Source organism: Ochlerotatus camptorhynchus, unplaced genomic scaffold, assembly GCF_037179485.1.
Source record: "Ochlerotatus camptorhynchus isolate MF236.1 unplaced genomic scaffold, CSIRO-AGI_Acam_v1.1 ptg000149l, whole genome shotgun sequence".
NCBI lineage: Eukaryota > Metazoa > Arthropoda > Insecta > Diptera > Culicidae > Ochlerotatus > Ochlerotatus camptorhynchus.
The window spans coordinates 519,116-545,414 of NW_027040639.1; the positions used below are offsets into that span (position 1 = coordinate 519,116).

Genomic DNA, 26,299 nt, shown 5'->3' on the forward strand with positions numbered 1-26,299 from the left:
TTTTGTGATCCATTGGTTTATTCAATAGATAATAATAAAAAAAAAGCAAAAATTAATTGGAGTAATTTCTCGCTAAAATTTTCCGATCGCAAGATATTTTTGATTTTTCCTAGCATCCTGGAGAAACCTTACCTCAATTCGAAGTGTATGTGGTGAATTTACAAGGTCATTCGGTCTTTTCGAGAATTTTGATGTACCACTCCAAAACTGTTACGCATTTGACCACAAACGCTTGGTCACTGGGTACATTATCAAAAAAAACATTGGGGGGGGGGGATGTATGGCTGGCAGCAAGGCGAGCGTTTTGTCATGATAGTTGGAGTAATGCTGAGCTATTAGGGTGTTCAACATGGATGAGGCTGGCAAGCTGTATGTAGTTTGGAACGAGGATGACGCGCTTGGCATAGATGTTCCACAGCAGATCACGACGAGCAACTGAATCCGATCAGTAGCGGTGCGGCTTCTTCCTCCTTCCAGCCTTTCGCTGTGTACTGGAGAACAATGTTAAACGCCACGCGCGGAAAGCACTGCTGCTGCTGCTGATGATGATGACGACCAACCGGACACCATCAAGCACGCTGATTAAATAAGCACCGTTCGGTGAGACCGGATGGAATGCGATTTTGAAATCTCTGTTGGGGAAAGCACTTTTTGTAGGCAACCGGTGATAATTTTGATCACCATTGCAACAGTTGGACACACACACTCATAAATAACTAATTTTACATGTGACGGAATCCGTCTTTGACATAAACGATGAGACGTAAACAAACATGTCATGTAATATTAAGTGCTCCGAGACCGAAAAGTTCGTTGCTCAACGAAAAGTACGTTTGATTGAGCTATAATTCGCGTCTTTTATGACTCAAATTTATGTCAAAATTGACGCTCGTATATGTCACTCTCAGAGCACCTACATTTACATGATTTTTTCTAAGTGTGCATTGGTATGATTTTCAATAGCGACCTATTGCAAATTGATAAAGTGTTCAGATTCATAGAAAAGTTTCCAATCGGTTAGCTTGTTTAGAATTAAAATCCATCAGCTATTGACAGAGTTATAAGTGGTCAAAACCTGACCACTTTTCGTAACGCGGTCGATTTTGTTTTTTTTTTTGAAATTGTACCTCCAATTTGTTGCCGAAAGACGTAATCCTACGTCAAAAAAACGAAGGTTTTTTCTGCATGGGTGCATATGGTAAGATCCAAAAACCTATTAATAAATGTATACTGGGCGCAGAAATATCGCTCGGTAGTCCCCGGGAGATGTTTCCACATGGTATTCCTCCAAACTTTAAACATGAAAATAATCCAACAATCCAAGGAAAACCTGATCAACTGAACTGATTCGATCCAGATTCAAATCTGTACCAATTTGAGGCGAGCTCGATTTTTTTCCCTTCACGTCTATCCACTCCATATGAACGAAAGTCCCGCAAGAACTGCCCCCACCCACCACCCCTCCTCATCCCTTCTATTCGGCACTTTGGCAATGGATTTATAACAAGTTTAAAATTATACGCACCGGGGAGGGACAACACCGTAAAGGGTACGATAAAAGCGAAACGAAGGCCGTCCGTCCCTCTGTGGGACGTCCAGCTTGGCTGGTGTGGCTTTCTTTTAATTGGTGCTGATGCGGCCATCAAAAGCGGACCATCAACTGGGTCCTCGTCTCGTCTGGGCGATCATGATCACCACGCAGCACCAAAATATGTGTCAACCGGCCGGCAGCCCGGTCGGCAGTTGGTTTCATTTTCCGTCCAACTCCGCATCGTGTGTGAGTCGAAAAACTTGATTCCCTCGGAACCGGGCCCGAAACCGTTCTAATGACGCTTTTTTTTTTTTTTTCTTTTGAGGGGAGTTGATCTCAGATCGCAGATGTGTGAAATGTGGGACAAGGGAACGGCGGTGGTGGCGCTACGCGCCCTTTCAAAATTTGATTCTTCATGCTCGTTGATCACAATGCTTCGTAGTCGTGGGAGCAGTAGAAGCCGCCGAACGGTTCTTTGGGAAATAGAATATCACTTACGGATATCTGATTTCTTCGAAACAGTTCGGGTAGCTAAGATTGCATCTGATATGTTATTAGGCTTATCGCTCACCGCTCATCGGTGTCACCAATTTGCTCTGAATTCGCGAAAGGAGTTTCACTTTTTCACTGCTCAGTTGTTTCAACTCAACCATCGAAAGCGGTGTCGATTGCTGTGTCGAATTTGTCGTCAATCGTTAACTCTACCGGAGGAAAGAGGCTGCCGCCACTCTGGAGTAATTAATCGCTGCATTCACTCGGAACTTGCTCCAAACGAAGCGCGCTCGAGTGAAGTCAGCTGAGCTGGAATTGTAACGGTGGTGCTGCCGTCAAATTCACTGGTAAGAAAAAAAAACGACCTAACGTTATCCAATCCAAGGTGAAAAGGTGTTCGTTTTTCGATTTATTACTTTTGGAAAAAAAGATCGCTTAATTATTACTCTTTTATCCGCAGTGGGTGGTGCAGCTTTCTTCCGATCCCAACGAGAAATTTTCGTATTGTTTGCTCACATTGGGTCGATCGGGTTGAGCTGTGTTGGTCTACGGGAAATGATTTCACTTTTTCCACTGTTTCCAAAAATCATTCAAGCGCTGAGGGGGAAAACAAAAATTTAATCCCAACTCAACCGCCAACTCAACCTCTAAGACTGAGGCTGCTAAGTTACGAATCGGTTTTTGACGAGCTGGGTTGTTAGCTGCTGTAATAAATATTCAACTGCCACGGCTGGGGTGGAGCTAAACATTGCTGTATTTATTTGAAGTTCAGTCAACTTAGGGGAGGATATTGGATAATTTATTCAGCTAGTCACTCAAAACAAACAAACGTTGATTGAATCATGTTTTGCATTATGTAGCAATCAACCATTTTGTTCGTACCTCCCTGTTGACCCTAGCAGCACACTTGTCATTCAACTGTTGTGGTTACTTGTATGCACCCTATTTCAGTCACAATCAAGTTGCAGCAACCTATTTTGATGGATGTGTGTTGCTTGGGGAGATAACCAATAGGCTCTCTAAATTAAGTTTTAGCAATATAAGGTTGCACAGCTAAAAAAAAGTAGTGTAAATTTCCGTTACTATGATGCACATAAATGGAGCGTCATAGGGTAGAGAACTACTTCGGCCTAATCGCCCATTTTGGGCCTATCGAGCAGAAAACTTCAAACAAATCCTTGATTTCAGAGTTAACAAGTCAATTATGCGTTTGGTACGATACTTTAGTTAATAAGCTCTACGGAACGAAGTCAATGAGAACGCGTGATATGAAGGTTTGCACCCATTATTCCCAAAAACAAAAGAAGCGCTCCGACCGAATCAATTTTTATCTTCATCCAATAGGCCGAAGTGAATTCATAGGCGTTTCAATGGCGTTGTAATGCATTAGGCCGAGTTTAGAATCCGTAGGCCGAGTTTGGCGTCAAGAAGCAGTGTTAGACTTTTGACAATATCTCAACGATTGGTTTATCTTTATCAAATCTTACGGTACGTATGGAAAGGTAAATAAATTTGTAAGCCATCAGTTATAATAACATTCCGTTTGCTGCTAAAATACGCTAAATTAAGAACGACTAAGTGCTGGGTATTGCTTGGTAGGCCGGAAATGGGGTAGTTAACCCTATATCATACAAATTTAGATAATAGATCGTGTAAATTTATGAGACATGTCATGCAATATTCCATATATTGTATGCAACTGTCCACTTTTGTTTGCAACATTTCTTGCAAGTTGCTAATTTACGTGAAAAGGATGTTTACATGCATGAATGTTTGCATGCATGGATGTTTACATCGCCAGTAAAATTCAGAATTTTCTGGTGTGTGGCATATGGCTGAAAAAGGGCTTCTAAACGGTGTACCAGCTTCTACAAGCACAACTTCAACTCGCCTCCATTTAAGAGGTTTTCGCCCTCAACCGAACAGATGAATGAATATCGCAAGTTTGCAGCAGTCATTGAAACTCCCGAGGAGTACAACCACGACTTCCCGGTGGAAATGATGCCGCTGTACGAATAGTTCCTGCTGAAATCTTTGACCGGTAATTCTTCGGTTAACTACGACTAAGTAGCGAGTGTTCATTCACTCAATCTAGACACGTTGCGCCTGTTGAAGCATCTGGGTAGTTCTTAGCACGCATACATTCTGGACGTGAAAACTGCAATCACTCCAGAGGCGGAATCGGCGAAGAGGAATTTGTGGACCTGGATAAAATCGTAAACATTTGTAATCAGAGTTGGTTGGAAATGCTATCTATCTATCTGTAGATTTGAAGACACACTTCAAATCTCCGCCTACATCGTACGGGTTAGGCAAAAGGTGTGCGTTTGACTTTGTACTGTCACATTAATGGCCCTTCGCTCATTTTCAACTTCTATTCAATTTTCATACTGCCGTACTCTAACGGAACCGTCTCCTAAAGACCATTCTATAGCTAATAAATTATCACACTAAAGCTTCATGTTAGATAGCATTTCCAACCAACTCTGAAAATCGCAAATTTCGCATATGAAGTAACATAAAAAACTTTGAATATTCAATCAGTTTTTTTTTTCACTCTCAGGACTACGATCAGCACACAGTGTGGTCGAACGCAAGTATTCTTTTCTCCCGTGTTTTCGCAAGTTTTTTTATCTCGCGCGTGTGTAGTAAATAAGACACTAGCACAGCCGAATGAAAATTTAGGGCACTAGGTACGCGTAGAATAAAAGTGAAAGTAGGTCAGTGGGTCACTGTGAAGTAAATAACAGTTGCTATGACACGACTAAAGTAAATAAGTAATAAAACTTCCACTGAACCATATTCTACTTTGACAGCTATTCCTGGTGAAATATTTCAAGCGAAAGCTTTCAATAAATTCTAGCAAGATGCACTGGGGTAATTTAGCAGTTGAGAATTTTTGAAAAGCTCTGAGATGGAACGGAAGAATTCAAACGCTAAATAAAAAAAAACCCAAAGCTTCGCCCTTAGCTCAGGTTCACCGGCAAGACTGGAAGCTTTGAGAATAAAAAACGGCGTCATTCAGTGATCGATATTTGCCTAGAGCAGTCGCGATTTTGCTCGGGTTTACAAAACGCGTAAAACGTTATTTGATTTCATCCCGAAATGGCGAAATACGACAGCGTTGTCGAACGGATTTTCGTTCAACCCAAGCATGGGTAAACCGAGCCCAAGTGGTAGCCAGAAGCAAGGCGGCAAGCGGCCGGCGGATAACAATGTCGATGCCTTACATACGAAGTGGGTGCTAGCCCTCAACCAGTTCTCGCTGCTCCAGGACGCTGATGGCGAAAGGCGTGAAAGCGTTGAGAAAAAGGAGAAGTTGCCTCCTTTCTACGTCAAGGGCAAGGAATCAAAAATATCTCCAAATGACAAAATGACAAGCGATCAACGAACCGAATGATAATGCTATGTCAGAAGTGGAAAGCTATAATGATATAATCTTCTTCCTTCTTTTTCATGACAAGCAGCCCGTGCGACACAGCTCATTCGGGGCGGTAGAAGGAAACGAGCAAATTGTTGACAAGCTGTTTCACGAAGTAAAGCCGAAGATGATACACGTGTGTTAATTGGATTTTTTTTGTTATGTCTTTTCTCGATTCAGATCAAGCTACCGTGCCGATTCAAATTTCGGACACTTAAACTCGAATTTCGGACACTTTTAAAAGTTGATTATCTCGGTCAAATATGATCCACATGTCTTGTAAATTTTAAATTTTTTTGACTAGTGCCCTCCACGATCATCTAACATTATTACTTTGTTTCTAACTGAATGTAATATTTAATTAAAAATGAAAGTGTCCGAAATTTGAATCGTCCGAAATTTGAATCGTCCGAAATTTGAATCGGAACGGTATGTCCTTATCCGTGTATATTGCAACAAAGCAGGCAAGCAATATATCATTATCATTCTAGCACTCCGATCGAGCTGTGTTGTAGTCAGAGTTTGTCATGGTAGTCGTAGCAAGCGTTTTGTCTGTATCGATGGTTGCTTTATGTGTTTGGATTCGCTGGTCAAGGGACAGCCACGCGAGCTGCTTGACAATCTGAATGTGCTAGTCCGTAAAGGGCTACGGGCCGAATTCCGTCTCTGCGCTGATGGCGTGAAAATCACCGTCTCCTCGGCGGAACATTATAAATCCGTGGCGGAAACACTGCAACTCTAGAAGGTGGGATATTTCACCCACGACGTGCCGTCGACGAAGCCCTTCAAGGTTGTGGAAGGAAGGTTTTCGTGATCAAACGCCACAACGAGGGTATCAAGTATCGCGACCAACTGTACCTGCTGCATTTGGTTGGCGGATCCACAAACATGAGGCAGCTTCAATGCATCCGAACGCTGCTCAGTACCGTCGTCGAGTGGGAGCGGTACAAGCCGGTCCACCGTGAAGTGACGCAGTGTACCAGCTGCTTGAATTTCGGACATGGCGCGCACAACTGCCATATGAAATCGCGTTGCTCCAAATGCGGCCAACAACCTGTCACTGCCCAATGCATCGTGGACATGAAGGACAAGCAGCCAACCTGTGCCAACTGCGGGAATGCCCACACATCGACTAGTCGATCGTGTCCCAAGCGGGCCGAATTCATCGCACTACGGAAGAAAGCAAGCCAGCCGAGACAGCAGAAAAAGAAGCAACTACCCGGAATCGAGCTGGAAAATGATTTTCCACCGCTTCCTCCAATCGAAGGACGCGTACCAAACCTTCCTCCCCTTCCCCTGCCCAGAAGGCAGTATAGGAATTCGACGCAAGCCGAACCAAGCAGCACTCGTCCAGGATTCTGGGGAACCCTGCCTGGTGCTGTACCGTTGGTCCCTCCAACCGATGGTCTGACGCAGGTAATCAGTCATCTGACAACGCTTGTCAGTGAAATGCAAAAAATGATGGTGCAAATGATGCACTTCATGACGAACTTTCACGTTCACCATCAACGCCCTTAATTGGAAAGCCCATTCAGTGGCGAGAAAACAGCTGGAAATCGTAGATTTCCTGCGCCAACATTGTCGCGTTTCTAACCGAGACGTATCTCAAGCCGGAGGTCAACTTTAGCCTGCCAAATCACACAATTGCTAGACTGGACTGAGTTCGAGCACAGAGGGTGTTGCCATTGCCATTATGAGAGGACTGGAGTACAGGATGCTACCTGATTTTCGTCTATCGTTCGTGGAAGCCATTGGAGTCGAGCTGGCATAGCCGGATGGTCTCATCACACTCATTGCCATCTACTGCCATGCCCAATGTAAGGAATCGGATGGAACAATCGATCGTCTCAAGAATGACACCCAGAAGTTGACTCGTTGGAAGGGTAAGTTTATCCTCGCCGGTGATCTCAACGCACGCCACTCGCTGTGGGGCAATGCAAGAAGTAACAAGAACGGAGCAGTGCTCGACACTACGTGGTCCTCCATCCGGACTCGCCTACCTTCTACTCACCAGCCGGTGTCGGGTCCACCCTCGACATCATTCTCACCAACATGGCGGATGGTTGCTCTGAGCTCCGTGTCATTACCGATCTGTCATCCGACCAACGTCAGCAGCATTGTAGGCGAAACTATGATCGAGCGAACTGGCCTCAACTCCAGCGGTTAATCGAGGATCGATTGGTCAAAAATCCTGCATTAACGACGACGGAAGAAATCGATAGCGTGCTGCAAGCGCTCTCCGATGACATAGGCGAAGCGGAAAAACGGTGCTTAAAAACAAACCAAAGCCCATGCCACCTCTTAGACTTGATAATGAGGTTCACATAACAACCGTCGAAAAGGCGAGCTCCATTTCTCAACATTTTATGGCTTCGCATAATCTGGGTCGAGATATTGTCAGCCCGATGGAGGGTCCGGTGCTTGAGAGCGTCTACCAGCTAGCTACTGAGCTTAGAGAGCTTCCGGCGGACCGGAAAATCACACTTGATGAGCTGGTGAACACCATCAAGTCGACGACGAACATGAAGGCACCGGGTTTCGACGGACTGTTCACCATTGTCCTGAAGAATTTGGGACCGAAAGGACATACTCTTCTTGTGAACGTCTTCAATCGCTGTCTGGAGCTTGGATACTTCCCAGCTACCTGGAAACGGTTCAAGGTTGTACCGATACCGAAGCCGGGAAAGGATCTGTTGCTCGCAGTCCTTCAGATCGAGCATAGAAAACTATTTTACAAAGTATGCTCTCGGCGATAATCAAACTAAAATTTTAATACAACAAACATTAATCACAGATGCACTTATCATTAATAACAAACAACTTACATTAGGAGTTCAGAAGGAGAAAAGATGGGTGGCACTGTTCACGTGCTTAACTGTCAGAGCGGTGCACTTGGAGGTGGCGCACAGCCTGACGACGGAGTAATGCAAAATGGCGATTAGGAGATTTGTGAAGCGACGTGGCAGTCCGATTGAGATCTTCTCGGACAACGGTACGAATTTCGTCGGTGCCAATCGAGATCTGGTGAAGGAGATCAACGTTGCCTGTGCGGACACGTTCACTGGTGCAAGGACCCGTTGGACGTTTAACCCACCTTCAGCGCCACATATGGGAGGCGCTTGGGAGAGAATGGTACGCTCGGTGAAAGAGGCACTGCATGTCTTCACGGATGGCTGGAAGCTGACGGATGAGATCCTGCAGACTGCACTGATCGAGGCTAAGAACCTGGTCAACTCACGTCCACTTCCGTACGTGTCAATCAACGTGAAGGAAGACAAAGAAGCGCTAACACCAAATCACTTCCTGCGTGGTCGATCGTCGGCCGAATGTCTACCGTCGAGGATTCCGGTGGATTTGGCTGATACGTTGCGGAGCAGCTATAGTCAAGCGCAGCAGTTAGCGGATGGATTTTGGGATCGTTGGCAGCGGGAGTATCTGCCGACCCTGAACAGACGGTCGAAGTGGTACTTGGATCATCGAAAAGTGGTGATAGGAGATCTGGTGTTTGTGGCTGATGGCGAAAAGCGGAATACCTGGGAGCGAGGCCTGGTGACGCAAGTGTTCGTTGGCAGTGATGGGAGAATCCGCTCAGCGTCCGTGCAGACCAGCCGGGGTGAGAAGCTGCGACCAGTATCGAAGTTAGCCGTTTTGGAGATTGAAGTGGAAAATAGTAATCCCCGTACTGTTCCCGAGTGAATCAGCGACAGGGTTTACGGGTGGGGGAATGTTACCGTTGGTAAAAACGAGCACCCGGTTGCGAAAGGGTTGCGGTCGGTGAAAGTGAACACCCAGTTGCGAATGGGCGAATACCGTGAACGCACCCGTCCACTGACAGTTCTCGACGGCTGATGAAGATGACCAAAATGAATGGCACACATACATGCGCATGCAGCTGATCGCGCAGTGGGATCAGCCATCGCAATTTGTTATTGTTGACACTGAAGATCGAAACGAGATGGTGAAATTCTCATCTTGTAATGTAGTGAAGTGAATTTGTCTGTCCACTTGTAATTAAATAGCAAAATAAGTGTGAAGTCAATTTTATTTCGTCAGCTGATTGTTGGTCGATATTGGGTTTGCTCGTTGTTCTGCGCTCATGATATTTTGTGCTACTTGCCGTCCTCAAAACCGAGTATAGGAGTGTTGGCAGTGAGACTGGTAGTTTTTGTATTGAGGAAAACAACAGGATCCTACCAACCCGTCAAGCTACCGTCCGATCAGTTTGCTTTCCTCGCTTAGCAAGTTGTTCGAAAAACTTATTTACGCCAGACTCCTCGAGCACACCGAGGCAAACGACAACCTACTGGACGAGCAATTTGGATTCCGACGAGGTCACTCGACGGTGGACCAACTCAAGCGGGTCTCAAACCTCATCAATCAGGCGAAGTCGGTCTTGAAGACAACGGTCATGGCGATACTGGACATCGAAAAGGCATTCAATAACGTGTGGCACGACGGCTGGTGCACAAGCTTCTGCAATTTCGTTTCCCCAGCTACCTGGTGAAGATCATTTCGGACTACCTCGACGGCAGGACGTCTCAAGTATGCATAGGCAGTGCTCTCTCGGAACCGTATGATGTACCCGCTGGTATCCCTCAAGGAAGCATCCTGGGACTCATATTGTACAATCTGTACACATCGGACATACCGACACTGCCGCAAGGTGGAACACTGTCGCTGTTTGCTGACGATTCGGCAATCAGCTACAAGGGACGAGTAATGCGCACTCTCGTATCGAAGCTCCAAAACGGATTGGATGCCTACACCATATATCTCACCGACTGGAAGATATGTGTGAACGCGGCCAAAACGCAAACCATTGTGTTTCCGCATAGCAACACCGACCGGCTCAAACCGTCGTGAAAGATAAAGGTTATGAACGCTGAAACTGAGTGGTCACCCGAGGTACGCTACCTTGGCTTGATTCTCGACAGTAAGCTCCTCTTTCGGTCGCTCGTGGAAGACCGAGTCAAAAAAGGCACCATCATGCTGAAACGTCGGTATCCGATCATCAACCGTCGTCGCTCGAGAGCATCCACCGTCAACAAGCTGGCTGTCTACAGGCAGATTGTTGCGCCTATGCTGGAGTATGGGTCTCCGGTATGGAAGGGTTGTGTTAAAACAAATCGGAAGAAGTTCCAAGTCCTGCAGAACAAGTTCCTGAAGATGATTTTGAATCTGCTTCCGCGCACACGGATAGCCGACGTTCATTGGCTGGCAAATCTCGATCAAATCGACCAGAGAATGACTGCGCTCGTCAGTTGGCACCAAACTAGGACTCTAAATTCAGAGTACGAAAGAATTAGAAATCTTTACCCATAATTTTGTAAATAGTAGGCTTAGTTAGGATTTAATGTAGTTAGATAGGAAATTAAAAATTTAAAAATTTAAAATAGAACAAATGTTCACACTGTAAAATGATAAATACCAATTAGTAAAAATTAGCCAATGCACAGTGGTCCAGAATGCAGATTTAGGTGGAATAATATGTTTTGAGCCTGAAATTACAACTTTAGTTTAAAAGTCTCTTCTACAAAGTTGTTCCTTATAGTTAGGCCCTCATTTTTATGACAATGAATTCTAGGGTGGTTCCTATTATCATTAAAATAAAAAATCTAACTTTTTAGTTTGAATAAATTAAGGTATACATTCTTGGGCAAAGTTATAGCTGAGCTAATTTCAAGCAACTTTGTTGGGAATAACTTTTTTGTATCTCTTAAATTGGCCGATTTAGAGCTATTTTCTTGAATTTAATTAGGGTGGCTCTTAAAAACAGTTGCTTTGCTCTAGTTTTCTTATTTCTAATTTCTCAGCAAAGGTGTCTTGAAATAACTTTTAGATCTTAAGAAGACGCAAAGAGTTATTGACGTTTTTATACTAAAAATATGCATTTTTCAAATGTTAATATCTCTGGTTGAGATAAACAAAAAAAAAAGGTTTTTTGCTGAGAAATTCGAAATAAGAAAACTAGAGCAAAATAACTGTTTTTTTTAAGAGCCACCCTAACTCAATTCAAGAAAATAGCTCTTAATCGGCCAATGTAAGAGATACAAAAAAGTTATTTTCAACAAAGTTGCTTGAAATTAGCTCAGCTATAACTTTGATGAAGAATGTATACCTTAATTTATTCAATCAAAAAAGTTAGATTTTTGATTTTAATGATAATAGGAACCACCCTAGAAATCATTGTCATAAAAATGAGGGCCTAACTATAAGGAACAACTTTGTAGAAGAGACTTTTAGTCTAAAGTTTCAATTTCAGGCTCAAAACATATCATTCCACCTAAATCTGCATTCTGGACCACTGTGCAATGGCTTTCAGTAATTTTAGTAAAGAATGAATAACAAATGTTGATCACTTACAATGTAAAAATATGGTAAAACAAAACAACTGAATAAAAATAAATTTAATGTAAAAAAAATGTAATCAGTTTTTGCAGGGTGAAGAACGGGATTGATATGAGTCATGACTATGATATCAAAGAGGATGCCGATAAAGAAGAAGAATCGGAAGAGTATCAGCACGTAAAGGATGCTAATTCGACGCAAGAGCAGACGAAGAAGCAACAGCATCAAGAGAACGCGAAGCAGAAGGATAAACCTGATGAAGACTTTAATTTGTATAATGATGATAGGCCTGATAAACAAAAGGACGAAGAAGAGAATCAAGAAATTCCATTCGACGTTGATAACATGAAGGACAGACAAGTGGTATGATCACAATGAAGAAGAAAGTGAATCGATTAAAGAAATTCGGTGGATAAAGATCGTCGACAGTATCGGTCTTGGAACCGTTTTATTATCGGTTTAATTATTGTAGTTTGTCACTGTGAAAGTTCTGCAATAAGCCTGATGTCCACGTCTGAAGCAGTTGCTGCAGAGCGCATGATATCGAAGCAGCTCATCTCAAGCGGACACCGTTAAACGTTGAAAGGACGGACGTTGGTATAGGAGATGAACTTCTGAACAAGCCACGCATTGACCACCAGATGCTTGCGCCACGTTGTGACTTGTTCAACAGATTTGGATGGAAGCGAACTAAAAACTCAAATCCGTTTTTGGAGAAATTCAGTTAGATCCTTAACGGAATATTGACCCTTGGAGACTGCATATTCTTCCCATCCTCGGCGCGTGACAGTCGAGAACCAAGAATGTCCAATAGCAGCAAATCCTTGTAGTCCTGCGGTTGGACAAGCTGATCCAGATTCTGAAGAGTACCCTCAAATCCTTCCAACAAGGACTGAAGCTTGGACGCTAACTCCTTACCCAACGTTGGAAGCTTGAACAACGCTTGGACCTGGTGGCGCTTGATTAATTTACTGTCGCTGTATCGTTTCGCTAATGTTTCCCAAACCACTTGATAATTCGCCTTTGTGATGGAAAGCGGATCAAGCTTGATCAGTGACCAGTGACCCTTTCAGGTAGTGAAACTTATCGACATCGGGCGGATCGGGTTTCCAGTGAATCAACGAAGTACACAAATCACGGAAGCTCAGCCACTCATCAATGCTACCATCAAAGGTCTGCAACTTGATTTGTGGGAGTCGAACGTGATCTAACGTAGGCTGCGTTCCTTCAACGCAAGGCTGATTCAAAGCGTGGACAAAATAGTGTTGATCGAACTCTGACCTCTACTTAGCACATTTACCATCGTTGGGTAGTCTGCCATGCCTCTACGGTATAAAGGAGTGAGATACCTCAACATCTCAAAAACCATGAGCCACTTTCAGCGGTTGGTAAAACCTACCCGTACATCAGTTGCTGAGTTCAGCATCCCACCCGACACGGACAACCTCGAGATCAACGAGCCTTTCTCCTGGGAAGAACTCCTGCACGCACTAAGCCGCAGCAACGGAAAATCTGCGGTACCCGACGTTCTCGGGTATCCACTTTTAAAAAAGCTGCCTCTTGAGGGCAAATGTTGCATACTTGAGATGCTCAACCAACTCTGGGTTTCGGATACCTACCCGACGCTGTGAGGAGGGATCTCGTCGTGCCCATCCCGAAGGCAAACAAAAAAGACAGGGGCACATCTAAGTTCCGGCCGATCGCTCTCACATCCTGCATGGCCAAGGTATTCAAACGAATGGTGAACCGTCGACTCAAGATGTTCCTTGAGACCAACAGCATGCTCGACCACCGACAACATGCCTTTCGACAAGGATTCGGAACGTCCACGTACTTTCCCACTTTAGGGGACGTCCTCAATGAAGCTTACGACCAGGAACACCACGTTGAAATCATCTCATTGGACATCTCTAAGACCTTCAACCGGACGTGGACGCCAGCCGTCCTGGAAAAACTTAAAAACTGGGGCTTGAAGGGGCGTATGGTGTATTTCATACGAAACTTCTTGACCGACCGGTCATTCCGTGTATTGGTGGGGAACAAGCGGTCGAAAAGTTTCAGCGAGGAGACCGGAGTCCCTCAAGGCTCCGTTATCGCAGCAGCACCCTAACTAGTTTTCCTGATCCAAATCCATGTTTCCATCACCAATTTCGACCGAACCATTGAGAAACTATTCCACGTTCACACATCCTAGATCTTAGTGACTAGATGAGCTCAAATAACTCCAGAATACTTCCATTACAGCAAAAAAAAAAAAAAACAAATCATCTAATCATCACATGGGTCCTCACAAGAAGGTTGTTTATTCCCCAAAATACACAACGCCCGGTACACCGTGTCCACGATCGGTATCCTGGACGGCAGACACTCCGCGGCGAACCTGGCTGCCAAGAGGCATGGTTCCGACGTTTCCAGCTTCAACATAGGGTAGCACTTCTGCGCCGTATCGTAGAACCGATCTTCGAACCCCTCGGTCTGAATCCACAGCCAGCTGAGCCTCGGTCCTTCACGATCGTTGTACAGATCCTCTCGTAGCATAACACATCGCAGCAGGCATCTGCCTTCCGGTACTGCTAGCAAACCCTGCTCCAGAATCGCTTGCCTTGCTGCTGGCGCGATTTGCAGAATATCCACACACTGCCGAACGATTCGCCGATGCTGCAGCTCGGTAAAGGGAATGAAGGACGGCTGCTCGGTGATCAGCTCCCCATACTGATCATCGTGACACATGAGGGCGCAGGTCGCCCGTTGACAGCTTTTCCAAGATGGGAGATTTCCAAGTGTTTCTTGAAGACACTTCTCCGTGCGGTTCCAGTAGTTGCAGTCGTTAGAGTCGGGGAGGTAGAATCGGCTGATGGTGCGAGATGGGCGGTCTCGGTCGTCATCCCAGAAGCGAGCCGCTAATGCTATGCAATATGGGGTACAGTTGCCATTGTCGTCCGGTTGGAGATATTGAGTGCATTCGTAGTGCAAGGTTGCAGGAGTTTTTACGGCGGCACTGTGGATGGCCGAGGAAACTTCGTTTGCCAGCAGTAGAAGTTTGAGTGACAGGATTAGCGGCAAGCACGTCATCGTTTCGGTGGAATTGAAAAGGAACTGAAACGAGAGCTAGGTTAGGGTGTTCTTTATATGGGCGTATTGGTGGGTGATAAAGGTTCGCACATTTTCGGGCGTGACTGTCACGTGCCAAAGCAATGTTTTTCGACCAGCGTTTTGACTCTTTTCTTGGAAGTCAAGGTTGGATAAGGTTAAATGTGAGCTTTAGAATGATTGTCCAAAGTTTACGAAGTCACGTTTAATTAAGTGGTGAAACCGTTGTCATAACGTACATCATATTTAGTTATGAATGTTATCGTACTTGGTTGCCAGACAAAGTGCTTTGCTTACAAACACAACGAGCTGATTCGATTTGATGCTAAATAGATGTTTGCTTTCGACAACCACGAAATGATGAATGGATCAACATCAGAAACACATCATTAGGTCTTTTAAATATTCAAACATCCGTTCATTGAAACTGGTATTTCTTGACAAACCCGAATCAAAAGTAGATCAGAACAGCCACGTCAAGTACCGTTGCGCCGAATCTCACGTGCCGCGACCCGGTAGATCAAGTGACCATCCTAAATCCCTGGAAACATTCGTTCCAAATTCCTTCCAACCAAAACCCACCGATCGACCATCCATCTATCAATCAAAGCACCCAATCTGGGATCTGAATAAATTATCACAAATTGGTTTCGTCCGAATTGGAATTCTTCACATCTCGGGAGCGATCGTATTTCCTACGCTCTTGCGCAATCTTCCGTCACGCTCACATTCCTCAAATTTCTCCCATCCAGGGAAAGAAAATTATCCGATTGTGTAATCCAAACAGAAGGTGATTTATTCGCCTTCCGCGTTCTCGAACGACTAGCTGGGAAAACTTTTTTTTTTCTTTTCAATTGCCAAATAAATCAATGGATCCGCGGCGAGGCGTGAAAGGCAAGCGACGACGACGATGACAACGACTGAATGGGACAAGGTAAACAAATGGTAAAGCGATAAGCCCTTGGAGCAATCCATCAGAAGGGCATTGAACCGTGTTTCAGCGAGTGAGATGGATTCAGAGAGGGAACATGACGACGACGACGACGACGACGCGAGATACGGGGACCAGGAGTCTTCCTTTTCAATATGGGGCTTCTCGGTTGACTCTGGCGGCTGTGGTGGTGGTCGGGTGATGTGAATTAGGTATTAATTTATGACACCTCACGACTTGACTGTTGTATAGTGGCAGTCAATGAGTACACAGAAAAAAAATCTCAATTTTACTGGTGAGGTGAATTTCCATGTATGTTAACTTCCTTTTCACGCAAACTAGCAACTTGTAAGAAATGCTTACGAAGATGGACGGTTGCATACAATATTTGGAATAATGAATTAAATGTCTCGTAAATTTGAACGATTGAGAATATATGATATATGACGCTCCAATTATATGCATCATATTACCGGAAATTTACACTACTTTTTTTTAACTGTGTACATGTTTTGGGATAAGTGAGATATGTAAGTGGGGCCTCCCTTAGCTCAGTCGGTAAAGGCGCAGCTACAAAGCAAGACCATACTGGAGGTGGCTGGGTTCGATTCCCGGTCCGGTCTAGGAATTTTTCGGGTTGGAAAATTTCTCGACTTCCCTGGGCATAGAAGTATGATTGGACTGCCACACAATTATACCAATGCAAAAATGGTACAGGCATCGAAAGCTCTCAGTTAATAATTGTGAAAGTGCATCTAGAACACTAAGTTGAGAGCACGCAATAAGCTAATATGCGATATGCAATCAGCTTGAAATGTGAAAAAGAAGAAGAGAGATATGTAAGTTCTACAATTGCTACAAATGATGACCCATGTGCTGACTGTGGCAAAGAAGTCGGAGTCGTGGAGTTGGAGTCGAAGTCGAAAAAAAGTACCGACTCCGACTTTAATGATAATTAAAAGAAAAATAAATAATTCAATCTAGATCATCCCAAAAGTTGGTCCAAACCACTAATCTTGTTTGCCAAAATTTCAACAGCTGAATAGTTCTGCAATTTATTTTGCTGCGATTAAGTAAAACAACAGCTAACATTTTTTTTTAGATCGTGGCTAACAAACAGATATTTTGCAGACGTATCAGCAAAAGTAAATGCCAAGGTTATCGGCTGTTGGAGATTTCACCGAGCTAGATTGTGTGTGTATGAGCACGTTTTTTGGCTCATGATTATTTTTTTATATCTTTATTAAGGATCAATTTGATTGAATTTAAATGCCTATTATGAAAACTAACGTGAACCGTATAAATCCAGATTTACTGTTGATTTAGATCTAACAAACCTCATCATATTGCAAACCAAAACTTTATGCTTTTGAAATCTTTAGTATATATTTTTTGTGTTTTTCCTAAAATGCCTGAATATTTTGATTGGAATTTATTGAATTGAATTATTGATTCAAAATAATTGAAAATAGTTTGCCTTGCTGCAGTTGAGGATAGGCATTGACTGCTTAGCTCTCAACTATTAAAATATTGCCTGTTAGCGCAAATTTATTTTGGAACGGCTATGCCACTAAAAGTTGACGTAAATTTATGAGAAGAAGTTAAATGAATGTTGGCGCTAACTTGTAGAGAATATAGATCCCTCATTATGAAAATTGATCGTTGGCGCCAACTCGAATTATCGTCAATTTTTTTTTATCGGTCATATTGACTGTTGGTGCCAACTCGAATTGGTTATTATCATTGGTCTTGATAGCTATTGACGTTGTTGAATTGTTTGAAAATCGATTATATTGATTGTTGCTGCCAACGCAAATTATTTTGGATCATTGGTCTTAATTGATGTTCATTTTTGTAAATCGTTCATGACACCAAATTGAATTGTTCAAGATCACCGTAACTTCTGTATCATTTACAATTGTTTTGAGAAATAGTTTGGATGAGTGTTGGCTCCGACTTCAAAATTATCAAGATAACAAGTTTTCAAAATTGGTTCTATTAACTGTTGGCACTAGCGGCACCGGTGCTGTAGTGATAACCGTGATTACCTTTTACCCCCAGCAGGCCTGGTTTCAATCCCAGTCGGTGCCGCCGGGATGTTCTGAGGCATAACATCTCTGATCACGTCATCCGTCGGAAGGGAAGTAAAGCCGTTGGTCCCCGGTTAATGAAGTAATGAATAACGGTTAATGAGGTAAAGGTGCAGAAGCTGCCTCCCTGGCGTCGGTAGCATTGGTGCTCAGCACGGAAAACAAGATCCACGGAAATCAAGATCGACGGAAAACAAATCAAGGAAAGAACTGTTGGCACCAAGACGAATGGTTTCAAATCATTAGCCTTGATGGATATTGGCGTCAATTTTTAATTCTGTCATACCCTGCGCTTTGATCAGAGAGCATATAGGGCATCGTTGTGTCAGGTTGGTCGTGGCACATTTCGAGTCTGAGAGGGTGATTGCAGTTTTCTTACACACATTGATAACTGAATAAGAGCTTATACAGGTACAATTATGCTTCTTCAGCTAAAGAACAGCTTATTCAGCTTTTAATCAGCTCAAATTGTTTGCTGGGTTGCTCAAAAGTATGTAAATCTATCCAGCACTTTACTCAGGCACTTTTGAGATGTCAATCTAACCAGCAAGCTACTTTTAGCAAAAGTTGATAAAATTATGTTTTTCGTAGAGTACCACCAGCGTACCAAAGCGTACCTTCATGGATTTTGAACGTACCTCGCAAATCCCTTGTTTTAGAGTATTCTGCTGAATAGACGGGTGATTTTTCGAAAATCATCATTAAACCTTCCAAAACCTTCACCAATGTTGTGTAACATTAGCGTACCTTCCGAATCTAAGGTTGATTTTTAACGTTGCTCAAAATTTACCATATTTACTTATGTTTAACTCCTTCAAATTGTATTATATGTAAAATCTGACTATGGATTTGGGTTTCTCGGAAAATTTTAGCCCGATTTGACTCAAAAAACATATTACTTAAGTGTATTCTACGCTTCTTAATGACCAAAAACGTGATTTTAAAACAAGTACATCGAAATACCCTTGAATATCTTTACCATCTAGCTAAACATTCTGTTTACCTCTGAAAATAGATAACCAACAAACATGGGAGATGGCATTCTAAATGGCAGTTCTAGAAACAATGTGCATCGGTACAGGTTGAACGTACTTCAAGGCAACTCAAGTTTATGTGGATCTTCTTTATTCCTTTATTTAACGTCGGACTCTGCTGCGCAATCTAGTGCCAATCACCGACCATCCATTGACGGCAATCGAATGTGCAGGAAGGCAGCTTCCACACCTGCATAGTATATCGCATCCATTCTTCACACATGGGCCGAGACCAATGGCTTTACTCCCCTTTTTTATGCCTCAGAAAAATCCCCACCGGCTACGTATTTTCTTAAATAATCATAAAAGATCAATTTTGCTTAGAAAATCCCATCCCATCCATATAAACTTGAGTTGCCTTGAGGTACGTTCAACCTGTACCCATACAGATTGATAATGTTTGTTTTAGAGATATTAAAAAATGCCATCTCCCATGTTGGTTATCTGCTTTGAGGGGTAAACAGAATGTTTAGCTAGATGGTAAAGATATTCAAGGGTATTTCGATATACTTGTTTTAAAATCACGTTTTTGGTCATTAAGTAGCGTAGAATACACTTAAGTAATATGTTTTTTAGATCAAACAGGGTTAAAATTTTCTGATAAATCCAAATCCGTAATCAAATATAACATATAATGCATTTTAAAGAGTTTTATATAAGTAAGTACGGTAAATTACGGTACGTTAAAACAGAACCTTAGATTCGGTAGGTACGCTATTGGTACACTACATTGGTGAAGGTTTTGGAAGGTTTAACGAAGATTTTCGAAAAATCACCCGTCTATTTAGCAGGATACTCTAAAACAAGGAATTTGCTAGGTACGTTCGAAATCGTTGAAGGTACGCTATGGTACGCTGTTGGTACACTACGAAAAACATAATTCTATCAACTTAGTAAAAAGTGGCCTGCTAGATAGATTGACATCTCAACAGTGCCTGAGTAAAATGCAAGTATTTTCGACGGTTACCCGGAGTTGCGACAGTGAAGATGTATACCCATATTCTCGTTTTTATCCAGGTGTGTTTGCCATACATAAACCTTTTTATTTGATTTTGTGTGGGGATGGATTTCGGGTGTGGACGGGTATATGGGTGATCATGTTAAGTTTACGTTAGGATAAAGTTGAAACATTAAGAAATGTAACCGATGAACCATTCTGATGGCCCACATTACCGTGCAGGCGTCGTGGGTTGTCAGGGTTCAATATGGGTTAGCTTGAGGTTTATAAAGTACTATCAGTTAAAACTAGATTTTTGAGCTTTATCTCTACAACGTTTTCTAGTAGATAATCATGTTGGTGTTCGCTGATTCAAAGAATAAATGGGATAAACATTAGCTGTCCATTAGGGTGTTTCATTTTGAAAAAAGTGATGAATTTTTGATAGGCCACCCTCCAGTTCGATTCATAGCCCCAAAATATGAACCTGTGCAAAAAATGGTAAAGATTGATGAAGGTTTAGAGGTCGCGCCAATGATTTGGATTTTGTATGGAGATTTTGGTGAATTAGTATGGGAAATTATTGATTTTCGTTTACATTGCTCTAACTTTGGTTGTAGTTGTCCAAACGTTGAAAAAAAAAATATGTGGTTGTCATGACAATGATCAACAAGCCTGTTGTTGTTGCGATGAAATTGGCGTTGTTGCCTTGTACATATTCATCTGTCAATTTACCCTATTTTGCCATTTTTTCACATTTTTATAATTCTTGATACGCTGCAAAACTGAGCGTAGCAACTGTAGGCTTTTTGTTTATTGCCATAGCAATAACATACTAAATTTATTCGGCATTTGGACAAGTAGAAGCAAAGTTATAGCGATATAAGCGATTTTTTAAATTCTTCCATAGTAATTCCCATACAAATTTCAAATCATTGGCGCGACCTCTAAACCTTCATCAATCTTTACCAATTTTTGCACAGGTTCATATTTTGGGGCTATGAATCGAACTGGAGGGTGGCCCATCAGAAATTCATCACTTTTTTCAGAATGAAGCACCCTACTGTCCATAGCTGGGCGTTGTTGAACTTATGGTACTTGCACAACATTTATGTGAGTATCGAAGTAACCATATAATCACAAAATAACTTTAAATGTAGGATCAGAGTGAGACAATGCCACTGAGATACGATATGGTTAGTTGGGGATTCAGATGAAACTATCACTTCAAAAAAAAAACTAATCCGGGTTGTATCTCTTTTCGCTTGTATGTAACACTATTTGATATTACTAACCATATCAAATCTATGATGAACCAAGCGTTAATTCCGGGTGGTGAGCGAAACTGAAGAAGAAGAAGATGACTATACAGTATGAGTGGTACCATAGAGCCCCTTCTCGGAACGAGTGTTTTGTTAATGGACCTGGTCTACGATTTAAGGTTGGCTCCTGTGATGATTGGTATCACATGAAAGTTAAAATTGGTAACACCATCTTCATCGAAATGTAAGTATTATTGACAATAATTATAACTAGATTAAATGCAAATTTATATGTCAGCTAACTGGATCACCGATATTTAAACATGTATTGAATGCGCACGACTTCTAATTCTGCATATCAACACGTTTAACTCTCTTTCTCTTATCCTTCAGCTATGTATCTACGCTTCTATATTAAGAATCAATTTAGCCCAAATTTATTTTCGGCAGATTTCAGGTGACTCGCATATTTTTGTAGATATTGTGTTTCAGATTATCTGATTATTATATTACACCAAAATTCAGTATGATGAGGGGCCATCAGGGCACAAAATTGAAGCGATTTGGATGGGGAGAGTAAAGATGTCAACTACCCCATTTCGTGATTAAGGGGTGGACTCTTCTCCCCATTAATTGGGGCATCTTCCTGTTGGATGGCTTGTTTTCTGACCAATTGGCTGATCAAGTTGTTGGAAGGAGATTCTTAACTGTCCCAAGGAAATGAATTGGCAAATTGCCTATCAATCGATCTATTTGTTTTTGGCCCTTCATACAGCGATTTGCTGATGACAATCTGAGGTTATTAAGCTTGATCAATTTTAACAGTGAGGAGAATCCATAGCTATCGTATTTGTTTCCCTAGACCAAATAATCATCAATTTTTAATTCTGTGATAAAGACTGTTGGCGTCAACGTAAATTATTTTAAATCAACGGTCTTAGTACCTGTTGGAGGCATATTTTGAAAATTCATCTATTTTTTTTAAACTTTCCGCGAGTTGTCTGTCTGGGAAAAGCTTGCCACTGCCAGAGCGAATCGCCCAGACTCACGTCCCGGTTAAACAACTACCAGTCCCGATTAGAGCCCAGCCTTCCAGTGCACATCTGCCTCCTCGCTGTAATCCCCTTCGTGGTGTAGTACAGAGCGTTAGATCGCTGCAGTCGGCGTTCCGCCGGCTCGTTAACAAGTGCGAACACACATTACGTCCAGTACAAGTAGGGACAAACTTTATATTAGTAGGGGAAGAAAGGAGGGGATTTTGACAGTAGGATGACTCACGTAAAGGGACCACACTTACTGAATGACGTCACACATTAGGAGGAAGTAGGAAAAGGATTTTTTCTCTTTACCTACCATGCAAAGTTAAACCCACCAAAATAGGCTTTGAAAATCAAATATAATATAAATTCATGATTTTATTGCACGAGAAATAAAACGGGTTTCGATTACTTTCAAACACTATACATTGAATTTCAATTCAGTGAAACAGAACTGAATTCTTAAAGTTGGATAGGAAGTTTGTTGAATGGTTTGGACATCCTTGGAGATGGATTCTGCTGTAGGGTTGAACAAAGAGCTTACAGGGCAAATCTGAGTTCTGGCAGATGACTTTTGTCATCTGGCGCATCCGTTGGAGAGGGATGGTGAGGGGTATTCAACCCGCCACCACTGGCAAAAAGAGATGATCACCGACACGCTCAAGTACCGACGATGTGTTTGAAACAGTTCTATCGATTTTTACCGCACTTAAGTTGTTATCTGAAGGAAGGCATCCAGTCGTAGGTTTGGAACGAAGTATTTCTTAAATTATTTTTGAAATCTGCTCAGGAATTCCTAATAATATGCTTCAGGGTTCACATGGAATTTCACTTTTAATTTCCATAAAATTCTCATAGGAATTGCATTGAAATACTCCATGGAATTCCTTTGATGCTCTGCTAAGAATTTCATTGAAAATCTATTCAGATTCCCTTTGGAATACACATTAAATTTAATTTGGATTTATCCTCAGAACTTACATTGAATTCTTCTGAAATTATAGCCAGAACTCCCTTGGAATTCTCTTCAGAATTATTTTAAAATCCACCTTAAATTGACCTGTAGCTCTCCTCACAATTCCTAGCCAGTATTCAACGGCATTAATTAAGTTTTCACCTCTTCTCTTGTGGAATCATGATTCAATTCCCGTTGAATTTCTCCTCAGAACTCACTTGGATATATTTTCGTATTTGCTTAGTAATTATGCTTGAATAATCTTTTAAGTTTCCTCCTTGAAGAATCAAATTGAAGCTTTTCTCGTTTGAATTGTTCTCCCTTGGAAAACTTCTGAGCATTGATCAGAAATCAAAAGATCCTCAGAATAAGCTTGGTAGCACTGCGTAGATTTCGCTTGAAGTTCTCCTTGAAACTAAAATTAAATTCAAGTTAGAACTCTCTTAGAATACTCCTGAGATTTCCCTTTAAGTTCGCCTCAAAATTCTTCAGAAGTGCTCAAGGTAATTCCATAAAATTCCGGAACCATTAATATTGTCTTCAAAATCAAGAACTTTGAGTATTTTTTAATATCAACATTGATATTTCAAGATGCAAAATATGAATCATGGTTTCAGAGTTTTGAAAAATTCTATAAGATTGGATTTTTTTTTCAAGCTCCAAGAATTGAAAATTTTCTATAGTTATATATTTTTTTTTAATCTGAGGAATCTGACACATGATTTTAAAATTTGCAATAAATCTCAAGGTCTTCAAATTTTAAAAATTTGTTTCGGATCTAAATTAATTTAAATTCAAAATGGGTAAAACATTTTCAAATCTTTATTGATACCATTAGCAAAATTCGTGTTTATCCCAGTAGCGTCCACAGACTTTGAACAATTTATATTAAATTTAATTATCAGAAGCTTTGAAAAGCTTGTGAGATCGCACACTTTAAGCAAAAATAAAATTCCAGTAGTACCCAACATTATAAAACGTTGAAAGTTTCCTCTACTTCCGAAGTTTTAAAAAAAAATCTGAAAATTTATTAAGTTACTGATTTAGGGGTAGCGTTATCACTTTATCCCTGTTATCTGATTTTATGATAATGATATCAATCTAAAAATATATATATACATACATTGAAAGCCCTCACACCACACCCTCTCCCCCTCACTCTCCAACTTGAACAGAAGCAGTGAACATATAATTGATCTTGTTGAAGACTTTTTCTCACAACACCTGGCACCCCTGCCCTGAGAAATCAAGCTAGATTTGCCTCATGATAGATTTTGGGTATGAATATTACGGATACGGATACGGACCAATTTTCCAAGGACACCAAAAACATGTCCTGATGTGGCCAATGGGTTGGGCCAGTTATCATGTTGCCAAAGTGTCTTTGATTTTAACATCAAAATCACAGAATTCGCAAGCTCTGCCTTTGACTTATCGAGTTATAGATTCAAAACAGTACTATCTAGAAAATCGACCAAAGGAGGCATTGATTTGTGGAAATATTGTACATGGGACCACATAGTTATAGAAAATATCGAGTTATAGAATATCGAGTTGTGGAGAGTTGACTGCATTTAACAAAATTGATGTTGAATTGAATGCATAGTTGCACTTATTTGATGGTTTTTAACTAGATCAACAGGAACCAACTTAGAATTCACTTAACGGAATCGGATTATCTGGAAGAGTAATCCCATTTATTCTACCCGAGCTTACGAATCTAAAGTCGTAGCCTACTATTAGCTTACTGCTATCAATAGTATAATATTGAGTGAATTGTTTTGAACACCTGTACCCGAACATTAATTGGTTTCATGACCTAATTATAAGACTTCAATCTAGGTTTAAAAAATAAACTAATTATGCTTCCGAAGAAATTTCAAATTTCCTTGAACTTTATGTTGGTGATCTAGTCATATTTAAGGTACTGAATGTCCATAAATATCCTATAATTTTCATAGATCTTCATAGCAATTAGGAAAACAATTTCAAGTTTTCAATTTTTTTTTTTTTTTTGTTTGCTTCCCTGAAGATCATTTGACCATTTTGGAAGAGTCGTTTCTAGGCTGATTTTCTTAGAAGTTCATGATTTAAAACTCAGGACGTTTCTCTAAAATTTCCCCGACTAAACTCTCCCAATATTCACCAAAGCATCTTTTAGGTGTTTTCTGAGTCTTTCTGAGGTTTTCTTAACGGCAGTTCTTTGTGCTTTTACAAATTCTACTGCCTTGCTCTGAAGACCGCGGATCGTTTTTGAAATTCAGGAAAATTATCGAAAATGTGCAATGGCAATGTGCCTGACTTCTATGAAGCTGTCAGTACTTATCTAGAGTTTGCTTAACATCTAATATAAATTCTAAGATTATTATTATTATTTTTTGATAGGAGTAAAACCACTGCGTCCATTATTAGAACTTTTGTGGTACCCCTATTTGCTGTTTGTATCATGCAAACCGACCACTATTTAACGAGTGGACGGCTGATTGCCTGGACACATCTTTTCCCAGTCCGGTATAATATGGTTTATAAAACCAACTACCTTTTCAGGATTTGCAGACCAAATTTCACTAGGTTGTAAGCTAATACTTCTAAGAAATTTAGATATACGCTTCGTAATGCACCACAACTGCATTGAAGATATTCCGAGGTTTCACGTTCCAAATTACAGAAACGACAGATATCACTCTGAACCCGACCAATGTTCTTCATGTGATATCTACTGGGACAGTGCCCAGTTTTTTTTTTTTTTTTTTTTTTTTTCTTTGTTGGGTACATTTTTCCACTGCGACCAGTTATTTGATCTATTGTAGCGAGCCCTGGTTTAATGTATGCCACATCAGGGTGTTGTATCACTATTTGTTTGAGTGATTTCCACTAGCTGACTATAGGCATTGTCCCAGTAAGGTATTATAGAACGAATGAACTTTATTGCCTTACTGGGATTAGTCATCCATACTTCTGAGGGCTGTATTAAACCCTTATCGAAAAATGTTTTCCTTTTATGTGCCCAGTGCCCAGTTACTAGGCCAGTGTATATACTAAGAGCTCTTTTATTGAGCTTTAAGAGCTTTTTGGTGTATGTTATATTAGGAGTTATAAATCTTTTCGACTGGTTGCAGTTTGTGACAGTCATCCAATTGGCCATCACCCTTTGCTCTTCCCAGCAATTTG

At 41.5% G+C, this 26,299-nt stretch overlaps 2 protein-coding genes across 2 annotated transcripts in view; both read right to left on the reverse strand.

Moving 5' to 3' along the window:
- Positions 1-26,299, reverse strand: part of LOC135701075 (uncharacterized) — a 243,841-nt gene that overhangs the window by 100,316 nt on the left and 117,226 nt on the right. The window lies entirely within an intron of this gene.
- LOC135701062 (general odorant-binding protein 45-like) lies at positions 14,061-14,864 on the reverse strand. The gene has a single exon (XM_065221769.1). The coding sequence runs from the start codon at positions 14,862-14,864 to the stop codon at positions 14,061-14,063; it is 804 nt and encodes a 267-aa protein (XP_065077841.1).